The following is a 26445-nucleotide window of genomic DNA, read 5'->3' on the forward strand; positions in this document are numbered from 1 at the left end:
GCGCTAAGGACATGGCTGACCTTCAGTCAGCGACGCTCTCACCAGAGATGCGTGATGCACAGTAATACCAGAGACACTAAGACATCATCCCTGCCCAAGGAGCTCCTGTCTATTTGGGTGAGTCGGAAAGGTCACGCAAGTGGTCTCCGGATGATCCTGTCACATATGAGGAGAGGTGTGAAAGTATGCCACTCAGAAAGCATCGCCACCCAGGGCCGGGAAGGTCAGAAGAGGCTGCCTGGCCACAGGAAGACCTTGCACTTGCCTTCGAAGGAAGGGTAGAGCCCTGATGAATAAAGCAGGAAGAGGCATCTGTGTCAGGCAAGATAGCATGAGCAAGGGGGTGAAGACTCAGAAAGGAGACCAAAGAAAGTCTTGGATATCAAGTGCAAGAATCATGATTTTTGCCGGCCGTGGTAAAGCTTGGGGAAAGTTCCTGAGCAGAGTGTTTGAGAAAGACAGCAAATCCCGCCCCCCGGGGTAGAACAGGTGACCAGCAGCACTGTGCGGCCTGCGAGCGCTGGAAGGCAGGCGTGCCTCCTTTATCAGCCCAGTGTGGCCCCCGGGGGCAAGCTGTGGGCTACGAAAGGCCCCCATCCACCTCTCCCTCTGCACCTGTGAGGAATGCTGCTGGGTCTCGTCCTCTCCACATGCCCGATTGGCTCCATGCAGCCTGGCCCAGGTTCTCTAGCTGCCACTCGGGACCTAAGGGGCTGGGGCTCGGGAAAGATAAAGGTGTGCTTATCTGTGGAGGAGGGGGCTGACTCCAGAGCAGGCTTGTCAGAGGGAGATGGGGGGGGAAGGGGGGCGGGTTGCAGATTCTATTCATTTCTTCATTTTGCCTTTAGTCAGCCCCGCCAGGCCAGAGCAGAGTCCTGTCCGTCATGGTTAGGTAGGGGTAAGTCCACATAGGCAGACACTGTTTTTCCATATGGCTGCTTTAAACGGTTGGGAGGGCCTGGGTATCGGGCAAAAGTCACCTGGCCATGGAGCCCACGTGGCGCCAGGTACCTGCAGCAGATGACATTACACTAGGGGAGAACGTTGGCTCCTCACTAGGCTCTGATTCTGGAGAAACGGACTCTGAACAGACACTGCTTTTGAGTGAGGGACTCTGATTAGGAATTATCCTCTCCTGAGAATCAAAGATTTACCAAGGGGATTAAGGAAAAAAAAAAAGATGATCAAAACCACGATGAAATACCACCTCACACCTGTCAGATTGGCTGTTACCAAAAAGACAGTAGATAACAAGTGTTGGCGAGGACGTAGAGCAAAGGGAGCCCTTGTTGATGGGAATGCAAACTGGTGCAGCCACTGTGGAAGACAGTATGGAGGTTCCTCAACAAATTAAAAATAAAATTACCGAACAATCCAGTAATACCACTACTATTTATCTAAAGAAAATGAAAACACCAATCAGAAGGGATACGTGCACCCCTATGTTCATGGCAGCATTACTGACAATAGTCAAGATATGGAATCAAACTCTGTGTCCATCCATAGATGAATGGATAAGAAGAGGTGTCATATATATACCTATATAATATTATATGTATAATGGAATATTACTCAGCCATAAAAAGAGTGCGATCTTTTCATCTGCAACAACGCAGATGGATCTAGAGGGCATTGCGCTAAGTGAAATAAGTCAGAGAAAGACAAATACCACATGATTTCACTTATATGTGGAATCTAAAACACAAAACAAAGAAAACAGAACCAGACTCATAAATACAGGAAACAAGCTGTTGGTTACTAGAGGAGAGGGTTTAGGGGGTGCGCATGAACTAGGGAAAGGGGGTTAAGAGGTACAAACTTCCAGTTATAAAAATAAACAAGCCATGGGGATATAACATACAGCTTAGGGAATCATCAATAATATTATAATAACTGTGTATGGTGACAGACAGATGGTAACTAGACTTATCATGCCAATCGTTTCATAATGTATAAAAATATCACATCAGGGACGCTTAGGTGGCTCAGTCATTAAGCTTCTGCCTTCGGCTCAGGTCGTGATCCCAGGGTCCTAGGATTAAGCCCCTCATTGGGCTCCCTGCTCAGTGGGAAGCCTGCTTCTCCCTCTCCCACTCCCCCTGCTCGTGTTCCCTCTCTCGTTGTGTCTCTCCCTGTCAAATAATAAATAAAATCTTAAAAAACAAAACAAAACAAGAAACATGGCTTCAGAATTTCTCTAGGCCTCAGTTTTCCTATAAATAACAGATAAGGTGTGCACCCACCTCCGCCATCCAGTAGCCAGGGTTTACTAGTTAGAGACTCTGGAGACCCCCAAGCCAAGAGCACGTCTGTCCTGCTTCCCACTGATGCCTGGGAGATGTGGTCTCCCAGCGGTGCCCTTTGCCCACTGGAGGGCAGACGAAAGAGGCCAGGGCAGATTCATGGAAACTCTGCAAGGCTCCCGGAGTGAGGAGGGCTGTGGGCCTGTGGGAGAGGGTGGGGCCGTGTGGGCCGATGGCCGGAACCACGCAGCTGGGCTTGGGGAGGCTGAGGCCCCAGCTCAGGGGATGCCGCATGATGGGGCACTCGCGGATGGCCTGGTAGGATGGTTGTGCTTTTGGTAAAGTGACCGTTTGGTGGATTGACTTATTTTTTTACTTTAAAAATCAACTTTTGGAGGTATAACTTAATACAATAAAACACACCTATTTGATGAGTTTTGCCAAACATACACAGCTGTGTAATCACCACCACAATCAAGATGTAGATCATTTGCATCCTTTCCAAATGCTGCCTCATAGCCCTTTGCGGTCAGTCCTTGGCCTTTCCCCTGGCCCCAGGGTGCCACCGATCTACTCGCTGTCACTGCAGATTAGAGGTGTCTTTCCTGGAGTTCCACATAAATGGGTCATAGTGCTCAGTCTTTTGTGACTGACTTCTTTTGTGTAATGTCAGGTTTTTGAGATCTACCCATGTAGCTGTATTGCATTTGTTCTTTTTCATTGCTGTGTAGTATTCCATTGTAAAAATATTTACAATTCGTTTGTCCATTCATCAGTTGAAGGACAAAGCTGTTTCCAATTTGTATCACTTATGAATAAAGATGCAGTAAACATTCGCACACAGGTTTTTGTGCAAATATATGTTTTCATTTCTCCTGGGAAAATACCTATGAGCTGAATGGCTAAGACTGAATGATTTTTACAAAGTGACCCAGAGCTAGGGGCTCATGTGACAATCCCAGGCCCCAGAACAGAGCCTCCCATCCTCAGCCCTTCTCCACTCTCGCTCTTTTCTCTTGTCTTCTCTTCCCCTCCCCTCACCCTTCCCTTTGGCCTTCCCATCCCACAGGAACCCATAGGACAGATGTGGAGGAAGCTCCTGGCTTCACCCACAGAAGGGTGACAAGCGGCCCTCACTTTTCTTGGTCTAAAGCTGGCTGACCAAGCATCCCCCAAACTCTTCCAAGTCTCTTGACATCAGCTTCTCAGTCAGGGAACCTGGGGGGACCCCAGACTCCACAGAGAGAGGACTGGGGGGAGTCTTCTAGCAAGCTCAGCCCTGGGGTAATGTGTCAGGGCTGTTTGTACTGGTGCCGTTGTTTTAAGAACTGTATCCGATGGATTTAGTCTATCCCATTCACTGGTGCTCTTTTTTCTTTGTTTAGGATTTTATTTATTTATTTTGGGGGCGGAGAGGGAGAGAGAGAATCTCAAGCAGACTCCCTGCTGAACACAGAGCCCGAAGCAGGGCTCGATCTCACGGCTCTGAGATCATAACCTGAGCCAAAATCAAGAGTTGGACACTCAACTGATTGAGCCACCCAGGCGCCTGTGGTGCTCTTTTACCTGAATTTGGTTCTAGACCAGCTCTAGCAGAGGAACATAATTCCCCACCGGTTCCGTCCGGTTCAAGCCTCTGAGCCACGGTTCTGCAGTCACTTCCTGAGAGCTACTTCCACGTCTCAGGGCAGAGATGAAGACCAGGCAGTGCTGGCCTGTGAGGATCTATGAGCAGGGGATGCCTTCATACCAAATCCAAGTCCTGGCTCTGACAGGGCCCAGCAGAGCTGAGGCATGCCTTGGCTCCTTATTGATTTCAAGGTCAGTGTCCATTCGTGTTCAGGAAAGCACTGTGGTGTGCTGGGCAGAGCCCTGGGCCGAAAGCTGCGAGCTGTGGGCTGCAGTTCCAGCTCCGCAGTATGACACAAAACAAATGGCTCCCTCTCTCTGGGCCTCACTTTCCTCTTCTGTACAATGGGAGGCTGGACACGGTGCGTCCCGAATCCCAGGAGCAGAGTCTGGCATCTGGAGAATGAAGTCCTGTTGTGTTGAACTGGATTCGTGTCGTCAGCCCCTGGGGGTCCTAGAATGTGACCCTAAAGACCCATTTCCACCTGTCCCCACAAGCCTCAGCCCTGCTTGCTCTGCCAGACTCGGGGTTCATGTAAGCCTTGTAACTGGTTCAGGCAAAATACCCTGAGGATTTTTTTTAGTGGTACTTGGTTGATGTTGGTGTCGTGACCAGGGTTTGAGTTAAAGAATTTGCACCGAGGAAGTGGTGAGTGGTGCAGGGGACTGACACAGCAGTGACTTCTGGGAGGCCCAGTCACCCCTGGCTGCTTGCCTTCCTCTACCCCCGCCCAGCGCCCTTACAAGCGCTGGCTGGTTGGTGGCTGGTGGGCTTCAGGGCCCGGGCCTGGAGGGCAGAGGGGAGCTGCCAGGAAGCTGCACTGGGCCAAAGGGCATTCCCGGCAGTGGGGTGGGTGGGGCCGCCCTTGGGGCCGACTCTGCAGCTGGGTTGCTATAATCCAGGCTGTGCCTGGGCAAGCCTGAAGATGGGGGTGACCCAAGCACAGCAGGCAGAAGGGGCCCTTGGGTCTGTGAGGAGCAGAGGGGTGGGAGCCCTCTCCCCGCCTGCCTCCAGCCCTCTGGCAGAGCCGCCTCCTGCTGCTAGCTTGGTCCTCCGGCTCTGTCCAGAGCGGGCCCTGGAGGGGGCTGGGCTCAGGCCTCGTGTCCCGAGGGTGTGGGAGTTGGCAGGCTTGTAGCCATCTCCTGCCAAGTGCAGGTGACACCTCCCTCTTCCCTCTGTGTGCATGCCTTTGCAGGGGTGTGGTGGGTGGGAGTAGGGGGTGCCAGTCCTCTTTCTGGCGATGCACATCCTCAGAGGGAAGGACTCTGGGCGCCAATAGTGTAGACCAGGCCCCTGTTGTACCTGGCTTGGAGCCCTCAGCGCCCGTTTGCTGCAAACAATAACTAAAGGCCTGGGGCGCCTGGGTGGCTCAGTCGTTAAGCGTCTGCCTTCGGCTCAGGTCATGATCCCGGGGTCCTGGGATCGAGCCCCGCATCAGGCTCCCTGCTCTGCGGGAAGCCTGCTTCTCCCTCTCCCACTCCCCCTGCTTGTGTTCCCTCTCTCACTATCTCTCTGTCAAATAAATAAATAAAATCTTTAAAAAAAAAAATAACTAAAGGCTCATTTAGGGTGACCAAATGACCCGGCTGGCCAAGGAATGAGGGGTTTCCTGGGACAAGGGACTTTCAGCGCTAAAACCAGAATCCTGGGCAAACTAGGATGACTGGCTACATTATTTCTAACTTTTCTTGAAAAAAAAATTTTTTTTAAAGATTTATTTATTCCCTTGAGAGAGAGAGAGAGAGAGAGTGAGCGAGAGAGCGGGGAGGGACAGAGGGAGAGGGAGAGAGAAAGTTTTGCAGACTCCTCACTGAGCTCCAAGGCTGACATGGGGCTCAGTGTGGGGCTGGATCCCATGATCCTGAGATCAAGACCTGAACAGAAATCAAGAGTTGGAAGATCAACTGATTGCACCACCCAGGGGGCCCCTTGAAAATATTTTTTAAAGCAGAGACAAACCTGGTGTGCCACAACTGCAATTTGTAATTATTTGTATTTATGAGTATTTATAATTATTCCTAGATTTATAATTATTTGAGATAAAATAATTTGACTGTATTCTGGTTTTATTTTGCAGTATTTAAACAAAATCTATATGGAACAATTTCACGTATTCAAGCCAATTTTGAGGTTAAGAGGCAATTGAGTCTGTGTGTGGGATCCTGGTATGTGCACATAATGACCCCAGAATTCCTTTCCCCTTTTTCTGATAAAAGCACATTTGGGATTTTATGGAGTTGTCAATCGTGGGCAATCTTCCTCTTTCCTCAGAGGTGGGGCCCTGGCCAGCCTGGCTAGTCAGCATTCCCATCCCCTTAGATTCAGAGATTCGTTCAGGAACAATTAGATCTTTTCCTGCTTCTTTTTTAGGATTATATGGGGGAAGAGGAAGATTAGTGGGAGGGAGAAAAAGATATTATTCTTTTCTCTAGATTATGAACTCTAAGGAAGATGTAAGCTTTGAGACATCACCCCATAGAAGGGCTTAGCATAAGAAACTAAGCTGACATAGAAAAAAAGCAAGGTTGAGAGATACGGAGAAAAAGAGAAAGTTCTGAGGATGTGGTCTGGACCACTAGATCCAGCTATGCTTGAAGCCCACATATCCCTTGGACTTATCAATTACATGAGACAATAAAGGCATCCCCTGACCCAAGAGACCTTATACTTACTTGAATCCAGCTTCTGTTACTCTGCCACTCATGACTGAAGGGGTTCTGACTAATACACCTGGTCACCACCTCTGTGGCAGGACTCTACTCGGGGCTCTCCATTAGGGAGAAGGGAGGGGAGGACTACCCGGGTTGTATTCTCTGTCTCCTGAACTGAGTCCTTTATGTCTTTAGATTAGGGAAAGCTTATCTCCTCCAGGACACATCTAGGGTAGGAGATACATGTCTGTGCTTTTATTTTCAGGGGTCTCTTTTGGGGATAATGGGGAAGAACTGTTCCAAGTGCTTTCTCTCATCTGCTCCCATCCCTCCTCTTGTTTCAAGGATTTGCTGAAATCTCTTGTTGGTCCCTGACTCTGGAAGTCAACCCTCTACTACTGCCACCTCCCACGCACATACCTGTTGTCTTTGTGACATCCCTGTATAGGTTAAGCCTTTCCTAGTCATAGGAGGACCAACCATTGCCTTCATCATTCCATCTCAACACCAGGTAAACTGGAATGGAGAGAGAGCATTGGTTACTGTTCCTGCCTAGAGCGGGGGCAAGAGCTCTCTAGTGACTGCATAGAATTTAATCATAGGAATTATGATTCTTCCTTCTTCCGGCTGGGAGTGGAAAGAGGCAGCCATCCTTCCCCAGTGAGTAAGGCTGAGTTGACGGAAGGGAAAGGCAGGCAGGATGGGGCAGGCCCGGAGATAATGCACAGGAAGAAACAGATGGCAGAAAGACCCCAGGAAATGGAAATCATATCCTAAGCAAGTCGGGATAAGAACTCACAAATGAGCTCAACACTTGACCTTCAGGATGACCTTTTAACCCAAAGACATCCAGCTGGGAGAGGATGGGAGGAGGGAGGGAGAAATTGCTTTCTTGCCCACATGAATCAGCCTCCCAGCAGAGCACATCTTCCCCGGCTTAGTTTCTAATTTGAATTTCTCCTTTTAAAAAAGTATTAAGCAATTTTATGACATACAAAATGTATAGAGAGTAACAAAGTGAACATCCATAAATCCACTACCCAGAGTAAAAAATAAGACAGTGGTAACAGAGTTAAGTCCCCTTGTGTGCCCCTCACATGGTCATTTCCCCTCTCCTGGGGGTAGCCACAATCCTGGATTTCTAGCCATCATTCTGAGGCATTTCTTTATTCTTTTTCTAAATACGTCTGTATTTCTAAGCTCCATTTTGTATCACTTTGCATGTTTTAAACTTTATATAAGCGATATCACATAAAGGATATGTATTCTACAGTAAACTTGGGTTTTTTTTCCCCACTAGACATTATGTTTATAGAATTTGCTTATGTTGATAAGTATAGATCTGGCTCATTCATTTTCAGAGCTGTAAAGTATACCACAATTTATCTACACATTTTTGTGTGTAGATACTTAAGTTGTGTCTAAGTTTTTATTATCACTATATTTTATCAATTCTAAAGCATGCATTTTCTCACATTTAAAAATCTCTGAATTAAGAGATACTTATTAAAACCAATGATGTGTTATACTTTAATTGGCAATGTTTTCCCTTAGAGAATGATGTACCTTAGATTCAATGAAGTGTATAGTAGATTCAATGAAGTGTATAGTAGCGCTAACCCTACTGTGAGCTTTCCTGTACGTGTCGTGTTTCTTTAGTATATATCCCCCTGGAAGTAGAAATTGTTGGGTTATAAGGTATATTACCACCAACTTTACTCAATATTGCCAAATTGTTCTCCAAAGTATTTTTACTGATTTATACTCCCATCACCATGGAAGAGGGTTCCTATTGGCGTATACCCAGGAGTATTGGCTGACTTTCTGAGTTATGCTAATCCAATGGGTATGAAATGTTATCTCATTGTGGTTTTAATGTGTATATCCTTGATTATTAGTAATCTTGGGTAACTTTTCAAGATCTTTTACTTTCTCCCACCCATATTCTTGGGACTTTTTTTATCAATTCCCCTGCCTCAGTCCTTCTTTACCATAGTCAAACCAATGACCATCAATATTTAATAGCATACAGCAGGAATTATCAGAAGCTATAAAACTATTCATGCCCAAGTAATTCTACTCTTGGAAACTCACACTGGGAGAAAAAATGCTACATGCTTAAAAACGTTAATTGCATCTAAATTTTTGATGGTTAAGAGTTGAAAATCATCCAAATGTTCAATATTGGTAGATATATCAATATAAAAATTGTGGCACATTCCTATGATTAAATTCTATGCAGTCACTAGAGAACTATAAAGAGAATGTATGCATGTATCTATTTGAATTTAGGGCATAATAAGGATGGCTAATTAAAAAAATAAGCAAAAATCATAAATTTTCCCATAAAAATCATAACCACCAGAGAAAATGAGATCCCATACACAATAGCAAAGAAAATATAATAAGTAAACTTGAGGGGAAATAAATAAGAAAGTTACGTGTGAAGATGATAGCATTACAAATTAATAGGGGAAAGATGGGTTTTTTTATATTATATTGGAAAAAAGTATTTTTTAAAGATTTTATTTATTTGAGAGAAAGAGAGCACGAGCAGGGGAAGGGGCAGAGGAAGAGGGAGAAGCAGACTCCCTGCTGAGCAGGGGACCCCCCCGCCCGCCCCCACCCCAGGCTCAATCCCCAGACCCTGGGATCACACCTGAGCCAAAGGCAAACACCTAATCAACTGAGCCACCCAGGGACGCTAATATTATATCGGAAAATTAACTGCTTTCTGAAAAAAATAACTATTTTGCCATATGGAGAAAGAATAAGCTGGATCCATACCTCACTCTTTACATTAAAATAAATTTCAAAACTAAATATAACCTAATTAGTTATTGTCTTATCATCAGTGAGGAAATGAGATCCAAAACTGAGATGCAATGAAGGAAACAAATCAATAATTCTGACTATAGACCTATTAAATTTCTCTGTATCAAAACAACCACAGACAATACTAAAAGGTTAATTTGTAAAAATATTTATCAAAGTTATGACGAAGGGTTAATTTTCCAGTAAACAGAAAGCTCTTTCAAATAAATACTAAAGAGCAAACAATTCAATAGAAAAATTGACAAAAGGTACAGACACGCTGGTGGTTATGCCCATGCTTCTCCATGTCAGCATCTCCCCAGCTTTGATAAATGTGAGAATTAAACTGGAGATCATTAAACAAATATTGATGCCTGGCTCCCAGATATTCTGATGGACTTGATGTGACATGTGACCTGGACACTGGGAGTTTTTTTTTTTTTTTAAAGATTTTATTTATTTATTTGACAGAGAGAGAGATAGCGAGAGCAGGAACACAAGCAGGGGGAGTGGGAGAGGGAGAAGCAGGCTTCCCGCGCAGCAGGGAGCCAGATGTGGGACTCGATCCCAGGACCCTGGGATCATGACCTGAGCCGAAGGCAGACACTTAACGACTGAGCCACCCAGGCGCCCTGGACACTGGGAGTTTTAAAATCTTCCCTGGTGATTCTAATGTTCGACAAAGTCGGGATCATTGGAATATGCAATAAGCCTGTAAGAGATTATCACGAATAATAAGAATGTAAATTAAAACAAAAAAGTGATGCCATTCTTCATCTATCAGATTGGCAAGGATGAGAAGTTGACAAGGCTTCATGTTGGTCAGGGTATGGGGAAGACTCTACAAGACTTTGTTGATAAAATGTAAATCGGCACGAACTTTTTAGAGGGCAATTTGGTAATCTTTATTAATATTTAAAACTTGCATGAACTTATATCCAGCAATTCTATTTCTAGGAATTGATTGTACAGAAACTCTTATACAAATCCTCAGAGATATTCTATGTAGCATTATTCCTCTAACTGCCTTTCATTTTTGTTGTTGGTTGTTAGCTTAGCATTCAGTATTGAGCTCATATTGTAAAACTTTTCTACCTATCAGCAAATAATAATCGTTTTCCTTTGCCGTTAGGAAAAAAAATTTTTTTTAAATGGCTACAATTATCATCACATCATCTAAGTGTGATCATATCCACCAATTTTTGATTCTGTGAGTATTACCTCAAACCCTAGAAAACATGTCATTAATATCCAAACTATAATGATCCCTCTCTCCTCTTCACCAAATTGGCAGAGATTTCAGTATTTCCCCAAGATTTCTCTCCAAGCAACTCAGAGAATTCCCAGGATGTTGTCCTTGTCCATGAGGCAGTTGGTTGTTAGCTTAACATGTTGTTGTTAACTTAACAAGGATTATGCCTTAGAAGACATTGATGAACAGAGGTAGCAGTCATTCCCTTCTTAATATAGCCATGGCTTTTGGGCCTTGGGCGTTGCTGAGTGGAGCTGGGTAGCACTCTCTCTTAGGAATCCAGTTGCATCCATAAATTTATGTAGGAGCAGAGAAGCCTCCTGGTGGAAGAAGGAGGTTGGGACCCTGACCCCTACCCATTGGCATGCAAATTATTGACATGTCTATGATGAACTGAAGAGACCTCAAGAGACCCATTTGAGGTCAGATGGCAGGAAAGGACATTGGGAGTCCCAGGGAGGAAATGCCCATAGAAATGAGAGAAGGTTGGACTGGTGTCTGGGACTCAGTATTAGGGCTTAGCTTACTGAAATCTAAGGCACAGGAATAATGTTGAAACTTCTTTGTTCACCTTGCTGCCATGGGTCTATCTGGGGGGGAACTAATTCCCTGTGTGGGGGGGTTGAGAGAGCCTTATTACCAAGTGATAGTTGATAACCTGGTAACTTTTCTGGGGGAATTCTCCTCATTAATCCTGACCAGGCAGGTGCATTCCTTCGCCTGGGCAAATCAGCAGAGATACTTCTGTAGAGAAGTCTAGAGTTAGCAGAAAAGTGATAGGGGAACCAGCTCATGGACAAGGACAACAGCTTGGGAATTCTCTGAGTTGCTTGGAGAGAAATCTTGGGGAAATAACTGAAATGTCTGCCAACTTGGCAAAGAGGAGAGAGGGATCATTGTAGTTTGGATATTAATGACATGTTTTGTAGGCTTTGAGGTAATACAGCATCTCAGAGAAATTGGCAGATATGATCACACTTAGATGATGTGATGATAATTGTCGCCATTTTTTAAAATCCTTTTTTTCTAATGGCAAAGGAAAACAATTACTATTTGCTGATAGGTAGAAAAGTTTTGCAATATGAGCTCAATATTGCATGTATATATAAATAAAACTGATTTCTATGTATCTATGTGCCTAAAAAAAGAACTGAAAGGAAATCTCTTAAGGGTTCAAGAAGTTATCTCTGGATGATGAGATTATTGGGAATGTTAATTTTCTTTATTAAACTTTAAAAATTTTTAGTACCGATCCTGAACATATCTTACATGTTCTTGACAGAAAACCAAATTTTTAAAAAAGTCGGATTACTCTATGTTAAATAAATAGATAAAGTGATTGTGTGTTAAATAACTTATATGTTAAATAACAAAGAGACAAGGGAAGGAAAACTACTGGATTTCAAGCTTACTCCAGCGCTGTCACCATACAGGATATTTACATATGTTAATCGTAAAAAGTACACAGGTGTATTCTCTTGGGCCTATTCTCTGAGAGTAGCAGGAAGCATTGAGCAAGGACAAGGTCAGGGACAAATTTTTCCTTAAGTGCTCAGAGGCCCTCTCCTCCTCCCACCAAGCAGCTGGCCTACTGCTCACCATCTGGATCCTTCTCTTTCCCCCAGCTGGAACAACCACGAGGGGATGAGGCAGGGAGCAAAGCCAAGGCTCACTGAAAACTTGACTGGAGCACAAAGCAGAGCCCAGGACACCAGGGTCCTGCCACCGCCAAACATGGAAACTAACTCAGGGTACGTAAAGGGCTGTCAAGCACAGAAAAGGATTAGACTGATGTTGTGTCACACCTGGTGGTGGAAATGTGCCTTTGTGGGTGGGTAAATTTGACCTCAGTGTAAGAAAGAACTTGGTCACACGGGAGGTATGAAATTTCCATTGCTGGAATTATGCAAGGGGTACCTGCCTGGGAGCACAGAAGAGATTCCTCTACTGTGTAGGAGATGGCTCTAAAATCTAGATGATCTGCTTCAGCTTTGAGATTGTGTTACTCCCTATCCAGACACCCTTGATCCAGGGGACAGTTCACTAACCCCTTCAGCAGCTTGAAACATCTGAGGGAAAGGCCTTCTGAAGGTCAGGCCAGCCTTTGTCGCCTAACATGTAAGCAACTCCCGTGATGGGAATTTCACTGGGCAGGGAGGAGAGGGTGGGACAAGGCCAGTCTGGCCTGGCAGGGGAGAGATTAGGAGACGGTGGGTCTTTGGGCCCCCATAAGTCAGGTTCTGTAGATGGCCATCTGCCCTGCCTTTCTTAGACCCAGCCTTGGCCCTCGCCTCCCCGGGCAGCTCCGACAGACATCTGGAAAACTTTGTCCTGCATGGCTCTCACCTGCCTGCTGACGCACTTATCATAAGGTGACACGTAAACGACAGGTACTTACGGGGACCTGCAGCATAGAGATGGATACCAAAAACAAAACAAAACAAAAAAACAACCAAACCAAACCAAACCAAACCAAAACAACAGCAACCACCACAAACCAGAGGCCACTAACAAAACACTTACAACAACAACAACATTTCACAGACTAGCCGGACACAACACCCACACAGACAAATGTAGAGGAAAGAATAAGAGTTTTGGAGTCTGAGAGGCCTGAATTCCTATCTTGCCTGTGACACTTACTAGCTGCATAGCATTAGGAGATTACTTTCTCTGAGACTCCTAATCTGTAAAATGGGGTTAATAGCATCTATTTCACAGGATTATTGTGAAGACACACACACACACACACACACACACACACACACACATGACAGGCATGCAGAGTCCGGCATATAATAAACCTTAATATATTGTAGCTATTGCTATTTTTAATGTTTCTGCTATGAGACAAATAAATTGGGAAGAACTAACTAAAGGCAAAGAACCGAAGAGTCAGTTTGAGCAAGAGAAGTCAGGGAAAGCTTTGCTCATTGATGGCAGCGACCTCTGAGCCCCTGTTAGTGCTAGACGCTATACTATACTGTAGGTTCTGGGTGTCAAGTCGGATGTGGCACCTGCTCTTGTGGAGCGGTGAAGTACAGTTGCTAGGCAATGAGCAAATAAGCGAAAAGCAATTTATAATAATAAATTCTGGTAAGTCTGATCAAGGAAAAGCAAGGGTGTTATTAAAGACTCTAGCAGAGGGTACCGGATTTTGCCTGGGGGAAGAGTCAGGGATGAGCTCTTGGAGGAAGCAGCCTTTAAGCTAAACCTAAAGGAACATCAGAGTTAGCCCCACATGGGCTGCAGGCACAGCATGTACAAGGTGCCGAGCGGTTGTAAAAGCTGGTGCATTTAGGAGCTGAAGGTGTGTGTCTGTAGCGTCCTAAGTAGGGAGTGACAAAGTGAGAAATGCCTGGGAATGTGGGCAGTTGGCTGAATCACATGAGGTCCTGAAGATGTGGTAAGGATTTGGTATTTTATCTTAAGGATTGGATGCCATTGACAGATATTAAGTGGAGAAGTGGTGTGAACATGGTCACTGGCTACCATGTGCAGAATGGAGGGGACAAAACTGGAAGGTGGGAAGATGGGTTGCAGTGGGTCAGATGGGAAATGGTGAATTGGGCCAGGGCAAGGGGCAGAAATGGAGAGAAGTGGTGGGATTCGAGAGGGATGTCGGGCCAGACCCTACGCAGGAGGAAGATGGGTTAGATATGAAGGGTGGGGAAGAGGCGTCCAGTGGGCTTCCGTCACCTGGCAGGGAAATGTGTAACCATAGGGGTGGTCCTGAAGGGAGATCTACCAAATAGCAAAGTGGGAGGCAGGCAGGGAGAGACTGGGGAACTGAGCCTTGAGTAGGCCTGGAAGGAAAAGCAGCAGGAGGAGAGAAGGGCTCTCCAGGAGGGGAAGCAGCAGAATCCAGACGAGGTGGGAAGGAGCTTGCCTCATGCCAGGTGGGCGGCACCGAGGGAGCGAGCCCTACTGGGCCACAGGGCATGTGATGGGAGTAGGGAAGGGGCGAGGGTGGGGCCTGATTTCGCCAGGGCTCTGCAGCCTGCTGGAGGTATCAGCCTTGATGTCAGAGATAATGGGAGCCATGTGGCTCTTGGCAGCTAGCCAGCCAGCCAGCCAGCCAGCCAGCGGCCCATCTCTCAATGTTCCAGGTCTGTGCCAGATGAGACATGAATAAGTGGCACAAAGCTTGTGCTTTTTACCAACAACCTGCTCCGATAATAGTATGGGGCACTTATAGAGCAAGTCTCTGGGCTCCCAGGACACCACCTCCTCCTTGGTATCTTCCAGCCTCATGGGCTCTTCTTTCTCAGTCTCCTCTGATGGCTCCCCTGCTTCTGCCAGGCATCCAGAAGGTAGGGAGCAGGAGAGCATAGATGTATGCCTCTTCTCTTCCGTCTCTTCACCCCATCGTTTGGAGATCCCATCCAGCTCTCTGGCCTTAAAAACCATCTATACTCTGCTTTATGTATTTAAACAGATTATCTCCCTACCCTAGCTCCTGAGTCCCAGACTTGTATTTTCAACTGCCCATCTGACATCTCTACTTGGGTATATATCCGGCATCTTAAATTTAAAATGTCCAAGACAGACACCTCCACTCCCCTCCACCCTGGACCCATTTCTACCTTGGTGCTCCCCAGCCGAGTACGGGTACCCCCCTCCACTTATTAAGGCAAAACCTAGGAGGCATCACTGATTTCTCATTCCACATCCAAGCGACAGTAAGTCCTGTAAGTCCCACCTCCAGAAAAATCCAGAATCTGTCCACTTCTACTGTCTACCGTGACCACCCCAATCAAGCCTCGGCTATGTCCTCCTGGACTACGGCAGACGCCTCCTCACTTGTCTCGCTATTTCCCCTCTTGTCTCCCAGGCAGCCCATTCTCCACACACCGACCAAAGCGATCTATGTGAAACACAAATCAGATAAAGCCGCCCCTCTGATGAAAACCCTCCGGTGGCCCCCCATTGCTTCAGAACAACACGAAAGCCGCCTCTGTGGCGTCGGGGCCAGCACAAGAAGGCTCTGACCTCGTCTTCTACCACCGACTTCTTCCTCTCTTTCCCTGCTCTCTTCTCCCCAGACACACTGGTTTTCTCTGTTTCCAGAACAGATCAACCTTGTACCTGCCTCAGGGCCTTTGCACTTAGAATTTGCTCTCTCTCTGGAACATTTTCCCATCAGTCTTCTCATGGTTCAGGTCTGGGTTCAAATGTTACCATCCTATTGATGTCCCCTCCCTGCTGCTGGTCCCTCATGATCACATATTTTGTTCTGTTACCTGTGACACAGAAATGGTTACCTATTTGCTTATTGTCTGTCTCTCCAATTAGAATGTAAGTTTGAAGAGAGCTAGATCTTGTCTGACCTGCTCAGTGCTCTACCTCCTTCCTATAACAACACTAGGAACACAGTGGGAGCTCAATAAATATTTGTTCAACGAATGAATAAATGCTTTGGATGTGATTCCAGGTCTTCTTGAGATGAGAGATATGTAACGAGCCACAGGACAAGTTACCTAAGAATGCAGTGCAGGAAATGGTGACTCTGAAAACTGATCTACAACTAGTCTGATAAACTGATTTTTGCTGAAGTATTGCTGGATGACAATATGCTACCCAGTGATGCTGGCCTCTAAGGGGGCTGTAGAAGGACAAAGACAAAATCCACATGGTGGTCCTGGAGGGAAACCCTTCCAGGACCAAAATGGAGGGCAGAAGAGGAGCTATTTGAAGATTGGTGGGTCCTTGTGGTTCCCACTAAATTTGCCATATAAGTAATCAAGGACTTCTCTGTCACCAAATACACACACATTCTCCCCAAAAATACGTGCCCCCGCCAATACATACACTCCCTAACGTTAAACCCCCTCTTACAGAGCTGTGTTTCTTCATATCTTGTTCAGATATTTCAGAAGGTCTTAGGGAATGACCAACTGACCAGTTTCTGAGAAATTCCACACAAGTTTGCAAAAATAAAGCACCTATAAAAACTCTAGCATTTCACCATAAATCTTAATAAATTATAGTACAGGCACACAATGGAATAAGATTCAGCCATTGAAGTGACAATTGTGAAACTTAAGTATCAGCCCAGAAAATATTTATGACTATAATTTTAGGTTAAGAAAAAAAAACCCTGGACATAGGTCTGGTATAAATATTATAAGCACCACTCTATCAACATTATCCAAGAAGAAAAAAGACTAAAAGGAACAGTTATTGTATTAAGGGATTATGATGGATTTTCCTTTATGTTTCCAAACATTTTTTGAAATGATTTTATATATATATAAAAAATGAAAATATTAAGATTAAATACAATGCCTTTGTGTGGTTGCCTCTTTCCCAATCATGCAGCTTCATTGCTGAACCACGTCAGGCATGGGGATGACGAGGGCAAAAGGGAAGAAAGAATCATAAAGTCTTTAATGGTCAACATTGCTCCAACCTCATCCGTTCCAAGGGTCTGCTAAGCATGCTATTTACTCCTCATAATTTTTTTCTCCTTAGGTGAAGAAACTCAAGTCTTAAGAGGTTAAGAAACTGGTCTAAGGTCACCGGGCTGGCAAAGGACAGAGAAAGGTATCAAACCCTAGTGTGACTCCACAGCCCAAGCTCTGCACCACACCGTGAGGACAACACTCTCACAGATATTGAACCATTATGTTTTAATGGCGGGCCGCCTCTCAGTGTGAGTCAGGAGGTTTCTGATACCAGGGGAGGCAGGGGCTGACCGCTCTGTCAGGGCCAGAGCTGACCATATCTCCACCCACGGCAGCATATTAGGAGCAGGAGTCATCTATTGGACCACAGAGACTTCTGGAAAGGATGTAGAGTCAGGAAAAGGGGAAGAAAGCCTGCTCACTGAGGACTGGGGGATTACAGGAAGGGTGGGAAGGGTGTGGGGCAGGGAGGTTGAGGGAAGCACTGGGGCGGGACCCTTGACCGCTCTTCACTTGCGACTCTGACAGAAGTCAATGGCAGGGGTCCTAGTGATCCTATGGGGCAGTCAGTCTGGTCAAGAGGTAGAGTGGTGTCCTTGGGAGGATTGGTCATCCCCCCAAGAAGCCCTCATTGCCTTGTGTGGTGGATGCTGGTTGACCACCGCAACTATGAAGTGGGGCCTACTAGGACCAGGCAAGGGGACCCTATGGTCAAGGCCCAGGATCAACCCACCAACCCTGGGGCCAGACAGAGGGTGAGGCAGGGACAGAGGGGTCCATAGGAGGCCAAGGGACCACCATGGCCAGTGCTCCTTATGAGCAAGGCCTAGGCCCACAGAAGGAAGAGGCTTTCCCTGCAGAGCTCAGCCTGGAGCCACCGCCGAGACCGTAGCTGCCAGAGGGACACAAGAACATTGCCTCCTCTCCAACTGCTGGGCGCCTCCAACCTCACATGCGCACCCACAGTAGAAGCTGGTGGGCGGATCTGGATCCACTGATAACTACCTAAAGACACTGTTCAATTTTGTAGCCCACTAAATTACCAATGGCATTTATCTATTCAAGGTTTTCTCTTCACTGACCAATAGGTGGGGCTCCTGAGGAAGGCCGATTCAGCATATTCCCCCCACATTTACGACCCCGCCCTGTCCCTGCCATTGCATGGTTTGAGCATCTGCTATGTGTCACGCACCCTGCTACATCCGTGTCCACTCTCCTAGTATCGTAATACAAATGTCTTCCAAAGTAGGACGTGCGGAGAAGTGAATCCGAGGCGATATTCGGGAGGATGGGGGGGGCGGGGGGACTCCGTCGGCCGCTTCTGGCAAGTGATAGAGCCGCGGAGCACAAAATCGGAACTTTTAGAAGTCGGCTCCGCTGAGGGACGTCACTCCGGTGGCTAAGCAGGGGGTGGAACCCTCGTAGGACAGTGTGGTCTCAGGACCCTCGGGGTCACAGAAAGACCGGGGGTGCCTGAGTGCGGCAGAGCTCCCAGGTATCGGAGCAGGGAAGCCGGCTGCAGAGACGGAGCCCAGGCGCGGGCTCTCCGCTCGGGGTTGCCATAAACCGTGATCCGCGGCACAGTCGGGCCACTGCTCCTCCAGCAGGGACCCAACAAGCGGCAGATCCGGGGAGACTCACCTTCCTCCCCGGGGAGGAGCGGCGCGGGAGCGCACTGCAGGGATCTGCTGGGTTTGGAGACTCCACCCGGGGTTGGGTGCCAGAGATAGAAACGCTCGGTCACAGGCCGGGTGAGCACGGAGTGCGGCCGGAGACCGGGGAGATGGGAGTGACTGATGGCTTTTCTCTGGGGGCGCACTGAGGAGCGGGGCCCCAAGTTCTTGGCTCCTCCTGGGCAGAGATTGGGAGGCCGCCATTTCCACTCTCCTCCTCCAAAGCTGTACGGAAAGCTTGCAGGGAGCAAAAGCTCCGGAGAGCAAACCCGAGCAGATTACTTAGCCCAGACTGGGCAAGGGCGGGGCAATTCTGCCTTCGGCAAAGACATTTGGGAACCATGGCAACAGGCCCCTCCCCCAGAAGATCAGCAAGAACCGCCCCCCAAGACCAAGTTTACCCATCAATGAGAATGGCAGAATGCCAGCGCTAGGGGAATAATGCACATAGAATCCATGGCTTTTTTACCATGATTCTTTAGTCTTTCAAAGTTAATTTTTTTTTAAACTGTCTTTTGTTTTTTGTTTTTTGGTTTGAATTTTTCTTTTTCCCTTTTTCAACCAACATCTTATCAATCCCTTTTTTAAAAAATCTTTTTTATTTTTCATTTTTAGAGTCATATTCTATCCCTTCATTGTAGTTAACCCTATTTTTGGTATATATATAAGTTGTTCTCTCTTTAAAATTTTGGGATACAGTTTCTTCTAACAGACCAAAATATACCCTAAATCCCTAGTGTATGGCTTTGTTCTAGTCTCCTGCCTGATCACAGTCTCTCCCTTTTTTTTTTTTAAATTTCTCTTCTTTCATTTTTCAACCAACTTCTTATCTTATTAATTCCTTTTATAAAATCTTTTATAATTTTCATCTTTACAGTCATATTCTATCCCTTCATCATATTTACCCTTATTTTTGTACATATATAAGTTTTTCTTTCTTTGAAATTTTGGGAGGTAATTTCTTCTAACAGACCAAAATACGCCCAAAATCTAGTGTGTGGCACTGATCTATTCACCAGCCTATCATATTTGATCATATTCTTTTTTTCCCCTTTTTTCTTTCTTTCCCTTTCTTTTCCCCCAGTTTCAGGTCACTTCTGATTTGTTTAGTGTATATTTTTCTGGGGTCATTTTTACCCTGTTAGCATTTTGTTCTCTCATTCATCTATTCTCCTCTGGACAAAATGAAAAGATGGAAAAACAACTAAAAAAAAAGAACAAGAGGCAGTACCGACTGCCAGGGACCTAATCAATACGGACATTAGCAAGATGTCAGAACTAGAGTTCAGAATGACGATTATAAAGATACTAGCTGGGCTTGAAAAAAGCATGGACGATACTAGAGAAACCCTTTCTGGAGAAATAAAAGAACTAAAATCTAACCAAGTTGAAATCAAAAAGGCTATTAATGAGGTGCAATAAAAAAAATGGAGGCTCTAACTGCTAGGATAAATGAGGCATAAGAGAGAATCAGTGATATAGAAGACCAAATGATGGAGAATAAAGAAGCTGAGAAAAAGAGAGATAAACAACTACTGGATCAAGAGGGCAGAATTCGGGAGATAAGTGATACCATAAGACAAAACAATATTAGAATAATTGGGATCCCAGAAGAAGAAGAAAGAGAGAGAGGGGCAGGGGGTATATTGGAGCAAATTATAGCAGAGAACTTCCCTAATTTGGGGAAGGAAACAGGGATAAAAAACCAGGAGGCACAGAGAACTCCCCTCAAAATCAATAAAAATAGGTCAATATCCTGACATCTAATAGTAAAACTTACAAGTCTCTGAAACAAAGAGAAAATCCTGAAAGCAGCTCGGGACAAGAGGTCTATAACCTACAATGGTAGAAACATTAGATTGGCAACAGACCTATCCATAGAGACCTGGCAGGCCAGAAAGGACTGGCATGATATATTTAGAGCACTAAACGAGAAAAATATGCAGCCAAGAATACTATATCCAGCTGGGCTGTCATTGAAAATAGAAGTAGAAAAAAAAAAAGAAAGAAAAAGAAAATAGAAGGAGAGATAAAAAGCTTCCAGGACAAACAAAAACTAAAAGAATTTGCAAACACGAAACCAGGCCTTCAAGAAATATTGAAAGGGGTCCTCTAAGCAAAGAGAGAGCCTTAAAGTAACATAAACCGAAAGGAACACAGACAATATACAGTAACAGTCACCTTACAGGCAATACAATGGCACTAAATTCATATCTTTCAATAGTTACCCTGAATGTAAATGGGCTAAATGCCCCAATCAAAAGACACAGGGTATCAGATTGGATAAAAAAAACAAGACCCATCCATATGCTGGCTGCAAGAGACTCATTTTAGACACAAAGACACCTCCAGATTGAAAGTGAGGGGGTGGAAAACCATTTACCATGCTAATGGACACCAAAAGAAAGCTGGGGTGGCAATCCTTATATCAGACAAATTAGATTTTAAACCAAAGGCTATAATAAGAGATGAGGAAGGACACTATATCATACTTAAAGGGTCTATCCAACAAGAAGACCTAACAATTGTAAATATCTATGCCCCTAACATGGGAGCAGCCAATTAATAACAAAATCAAAGAAACACATAGACAACAATACAATAATAGTAGGGGACTTTAACACCCCCCTCACTGAAATGGACAGATCATCTAAGCAAAAGATCAACAAGGAAATAAAGACTTTAAATGACACACTGGACCAAATGGACTTCACACATATATTCAGAACATTCCATCCCAAAACAACAGAATACACATTCTTCTCTAGTGCCCATGGAACATTCTCCAGAATAGATCACATCCTAGGTCACAAATCAGGTCTCAACTGGTACCAAAAGATTGGGATCATTTCCTGCATATTTTCAGACCACAATGCTTTGAAACTAGAACTCAATCACAAGAGGAAAGTCAGACAGAACTCAAATACATGGAGGCTAAAGAGCATCCTACTAAAGAATGAATGGGTCAACCAGGAAATTAAAGAAGAATTTAAAAAATTAATGGAAACAAATGAAAATGAAAACACAACTGTTCAAAATCTTTGGGATGCAGCAAAGGCAGCCCTAAGAGGAAAGTATATAGCAATACAAGCCTTTCTCAAGAGACAAGAAAGGTCTCAAATACACAACCTAACCCTACACCTAAAGGAGCTGGAAAAAGAACAGCAAATAAAGCCTAAACTCAGCAGGAGAAGAGAAATAATAAAGATCAGAGCAGAAATCAATGAAATAAAAACCAAAAGAACAGTAGAACAGATCAAAAGAACAGTAGAACAGATCAACAAAACTAGGAGCTGGTTCTTTGAAAGAATTAATAAGATTGATAAACCCCTGGCCAGACTTATCAAAAAGAAAAGAGAAATGACCCAAATAAATAAAATCACGAATGAAAGAGGAGAGATCACAACCAACACCAAAGAAACACAAACAATTATAAGAAAATATTATGAGCAACTATATGCCAGCAAATTAGATAATCTGGAAGAAATGGATGCATTCCTAGAGATGTATAAACTACCAAGACTGAGCCAGGAAGAAATAGAAAACCTGAACAGACCTATAAACACTAAGGAAATTGAAGCAGTCATCAAAAATCTCCCAACAAACAAGAGCCCAGGGCCAGATTGCTTCCCAGCGGAATTCTACCAAACATTTAAAGAAGAATTAATACCTATTCTTCTGAAACTCTTCCTAGAAATGGAAGGAAAACTTCCAAACTCATTTTATGAGGCCACCATTACCTTGATCCCGAAATCAGACAAAGACCCCATCAAAAAGGAGAATTACAGACCAATAGCCCTGATGAACATGGATGCAAAAATTCTCACCAAAATCCTAGCCAGTAGGATCCAACAGTACATTAAAAGGATTATTCACCACGACCAAGTGGGATTTATTCCTGGGCTGCAAGGTGGGTTCAATATCCGCAAATCAATCAATGTGATACAGTACGTTAATAAAAGAAAGAACAAGAACCGTATGATCCTCTCAATAGGTGCAGAAAAAGCATTTGACAAAGTACAGCATTCTTTCTTGATCAAAACTCTTCAGAGTGTAGGGATAGAGGGTACATACCTCAAAATCATAAAAGCCATCTATGAAAAACCCACAGCGAATATCATTCTCAATGGGGAAAAACAAAGCTTTCCCCCTAAGGTCAGGAATGCAGCAGGGATGTCCACTATTACCACTGCTATTCAACATAGTACTAGAAGTCCTAGCCACAGCCATCAGACAACAAAAAGAAATAAAAGGCACCTGAATCAGCAAAGAAGAAGTCAAACTCTCACTCTTTGCAGATGATATGATACTTTATGTGGAAAATCCAAAAGACTCCACCCCAAAACTGCTAGAATTCATACAGGAATTCAGTAAAGTGGCAGGATATAAAATCAATGCCCAGAAATCAGTTGCATTTCTATACACCAACAACAAAACAGAAGAAAGAGAAATTAAGGAGTCGATCCCATTTACAATTGCACCAAAAACCATAAGTTACCTAGGAATAAATCTAACCAAAGAGTCAAAGAATCTGTACTCAGAAAACTATAAAATACTCATGAAAGAAATTGAGGAAGACACAAAGCAATGGAAAAACGTTCCATGCTCATGGATTGGAAGAACAAATATTGTGAAGATGTCAATGCTAACTAGAGCAATCTACACATTTAATGCAATCCCTGTCAAAATATCATCCATTTTTTTTTCAAAGAAATGGAAAAAATAATCCTAAAATTTGTATGGAAGCAGAAAAGACCCCGAATAGCCAAAGGAATGTTGAAAAAGAAAAGCAAAGCTGGTGGCATCACAATTCCAGACTTCAAGCTCTATTACAAAGCTGTAATCCAGACAGTATGGTACTGGCACAAAAAACAGACACATAGATCAGTGGAACAGAATAGAGAGCCCAGAAATGGACCCTCAACTCTATGGTCAACTAATCTTTAACAAAGCAGGAAAGAATGTCCAATGGAAAAAAGACAGTCTCTTCAACAAATGGTGTTGGGAAAATTGGACAGCCACATGCAGAATGAAACTGGACCATTTCCTTACACCACACACAAAAATAGACTCAAATGGATGAAAGACCTAAATGTGGGACAGGAATCCATCAAAATCCTTGAGAACACAGGCAGCAACCTCTTTGACCTCAGCCACAGCAACTTCTTCCTAGAATCATCGCCAAAGGCAAGGGAAGCAAGGGCAAAAATGAACTATTGGGACTTCATCAAGATAAAAAGCTTTTGCACAGCAAAGAAAACAGTCAACAAAACCAAAAGACAACCGACAGAATGGGAGAAGATATTTGTAAATGACATATCAGATAAAGGGCTAAAATCTATAAAGAATTTATCAAACTCAACACCAAACAACAAATAATCCAGTCAAGAAATGGGCAGAAGACATGAACATTTTTCCAAACAAGACATCCAAATAGCCAACAGACACAGGAAAAAGTGCTCAACATCACTCGGCATCAGGGAAATACAAATCAAAATCTCAATGAGATACCACCTCACACCAGTCAGAATGGCTAAAATTAACAAGTCAGGAAACGACACATGTTGGCGGGTATGTGGAGAAAGGGGGACCCTCCTACACTGTTGGTGGGAATGCAAGCTGGTGCAGCCACTCTGGAAAACAGTATGGAGGTTCCTCAAAAAGTTGAAAATAGAGCTACCCTACGACCCAGCAATTGCACTCCTGGGTATTTACCCCAAAGATACAAATGTAGTGATCCGAGGGGGTATGTGCACCCCAATGTTTATAGCAGCAATGTCCATAATAGCCAAACTATGGAAAGAGCCTAGATGTCCATCAACAGATGAATGGTTAAAGAAGATGTGGTGTATATATACATGGAATATTATGCAGCCATCAAAAAACCTGAGATCTTGCCATTTGCAACAATGTGGTTGGAACTAGAGTGTATTACGCTAAGCAAAATAAGTCAATCAGAGAAAGACAGTATCATATGATCTCACTGATATGAGGAATTCTTAATCTCAGGAAACAAATTGAGGTTTGTTGAAGTGGTGGGGGGTGGGAGGGATGGGGTGGCTGGGTGATAGACATTGGGGAGGATATGTGCTATGGTGAGTGCTGTGAATTGTGTAAGACTGATGAATCACGGACCTGTACCTCTGAAACAAATAATACATTATATGTTTAAAAAAAAATAGTAGGAAGGGAAAAATGAAGGGGGGGAATCGGAGGGGGAGACGAACCATGAGAGACTATGGACTCTGAGAAACAAACTGAGGGTTTTAGAGGGGAGGGGGTGGGGGGATGGGTTAGCCCGGTGATGGGTATTAAGGAGGGCACATATTGAATGGAGCACTGGGTGTTATACACAAACAATGAATCATGGGACACTACATCAAAAACTAATGATGTAATGTATGGTGACTAACATAACATAATAAAATAAAATAAAAAAAAAGAATGTCTTCCATCTCAGGTCTCCTGTGCACTAGCTGGGGGACCTGAGCCCCTCTGAGCCTCGGTCTTCTCAACAAACAGAAATGCTAATCCCTCAGCAGCAGAGTGTTGGGCACTTAGAATGCACTCGATAACAGGTGTCACGGGGTCAAGGAGGCAGGTAAAGACAGGTGATGCTGGTGAGGGTGAAGGGATTCCTCTGGGAAAGAAAGGAATGAACCAAAACACAACCTCTTAACTCTACAGCGCTGCAGGTGATCTCGTTCAGGGTCAGCAAAGTGGGGGTAAAATTTACAGGGTAGGAGGCCCCCCTCCCCGGGAATGCAGACATACCTGAGAGCCCCAAAGGGCCATGGGAAGCAGAGGTGGGAGATTAGGAGTTTCCGGGTCCTGTGGATGCTCAAACTCACTGACATTTCTTTCTGATCTGCTGTCTTCTTCAGTCTCTTGTAGGCTCTGGGGAATGAACACATCAGTTCCCAGGCCAGGACAGCCCTCCGAGCTCTGGAGAGTCATTCCGGCCATGTCCGCCTCTTTGGGGCTCAGGGCAGGCTGTGTGGAGCTGGGGCTGGTCCTTCACCGTGAGGCGTCTGGACATCCTTGGGAAATTTCAAGGGAGTTTTGCGAAAATGTGGAACGATGCCATTGGATTCCTCGGGAAGATAAATAAGCCTGATGAATTATTAAGGAAGTGAAAGATGTCAGGGCTTAGCTAAAGGAGTCCCATGTCTCTGTGACTATTTCAAACAATCTGGAACTATTTTGGTGCTGTGTGAAAAGCAAGCAGGGAGCTAGGATTACACTCACCTAGGATGGCTTTTGGTCAAGAGAGGCCTGCCTTTCTGAGCTGGATCCAGGCTCTGAGATCTCTCCTCACAGCTCAGCAGCTATTTTTAACGTTGTGAAACCCAATATGTTAGTGGGGAGGGCAGGAGGAAGCAGGGCCGGAGGTGAGGTGGCCGAGGCTGTCCAGGCCCCTGAGGGAGACGAAGCCACTCTGTGTCTCTTAGCTGACACCCCCACATCTCTCCATTGATTCCTGAAAGTAAATACCTGGCCTGGTGTTCAGGGCTGACAGAGGGGGCCACGGGCCAGAAGAGAATTTAATAATTCACTCTGTCTCTCGTTTGAGCTCTTTCTTTGGTTTAATAGATGCTGTGTCTGGCAGCTGAGAGAGAACACATCATAGCTCCGTGGTAAAAAAAAAAGAAACAACACTAAACTAAAAACAAAACCCAAGCACTCGGTGTGTCCTGTTGACAAGGGTTTGAAAATGTCCATTCAAATGTGTGTCTTTTAGTCTGTGCATCAGCTCTGAGTGACCCGGCATCCTC

The 26445-nt window shown here is 44.8% G+C and overlaps 1 protein-coding gene across 1 annotated transcript in view; it reads right to left on the reverse strand.

Moving 5' to 3' along the window:
• PLA2G4E (phospholipase A2 group IVE) overlaps window positions 1–25627 on the reverse strand; it is a 64338-nt gene extending 38711 nt beyond the window's left edge. Inside the window, exon 1 of the mRNA XM_032417006.1 lies at window positions 25445–25627. Coding sequence (XP_032272897.1) covers window positions 25445–25627 — 183 coding nt within the window. The remainder of the gene's footprint in view (window positions 1–25444) is intronic.
• Between the last annotated feature and the right edge of the window lie 818 nt (window positions 25628–26445).

Source organism: Phoca vitulina, unplaced genomic scaffold, assembly GCF_004348235.1.
Source record: "Phoca vitulina isolate PV1807 unplaced genomic scaffold, GSC_HSeal_1.0 scaffold20, whole genome shotgun sequence".
Lineage (NCBI taxonomy): Eukaryota > Metazoa > Chordata > Mammalia > Carnivora > Phocidae > Phoca > Phoca vitulina.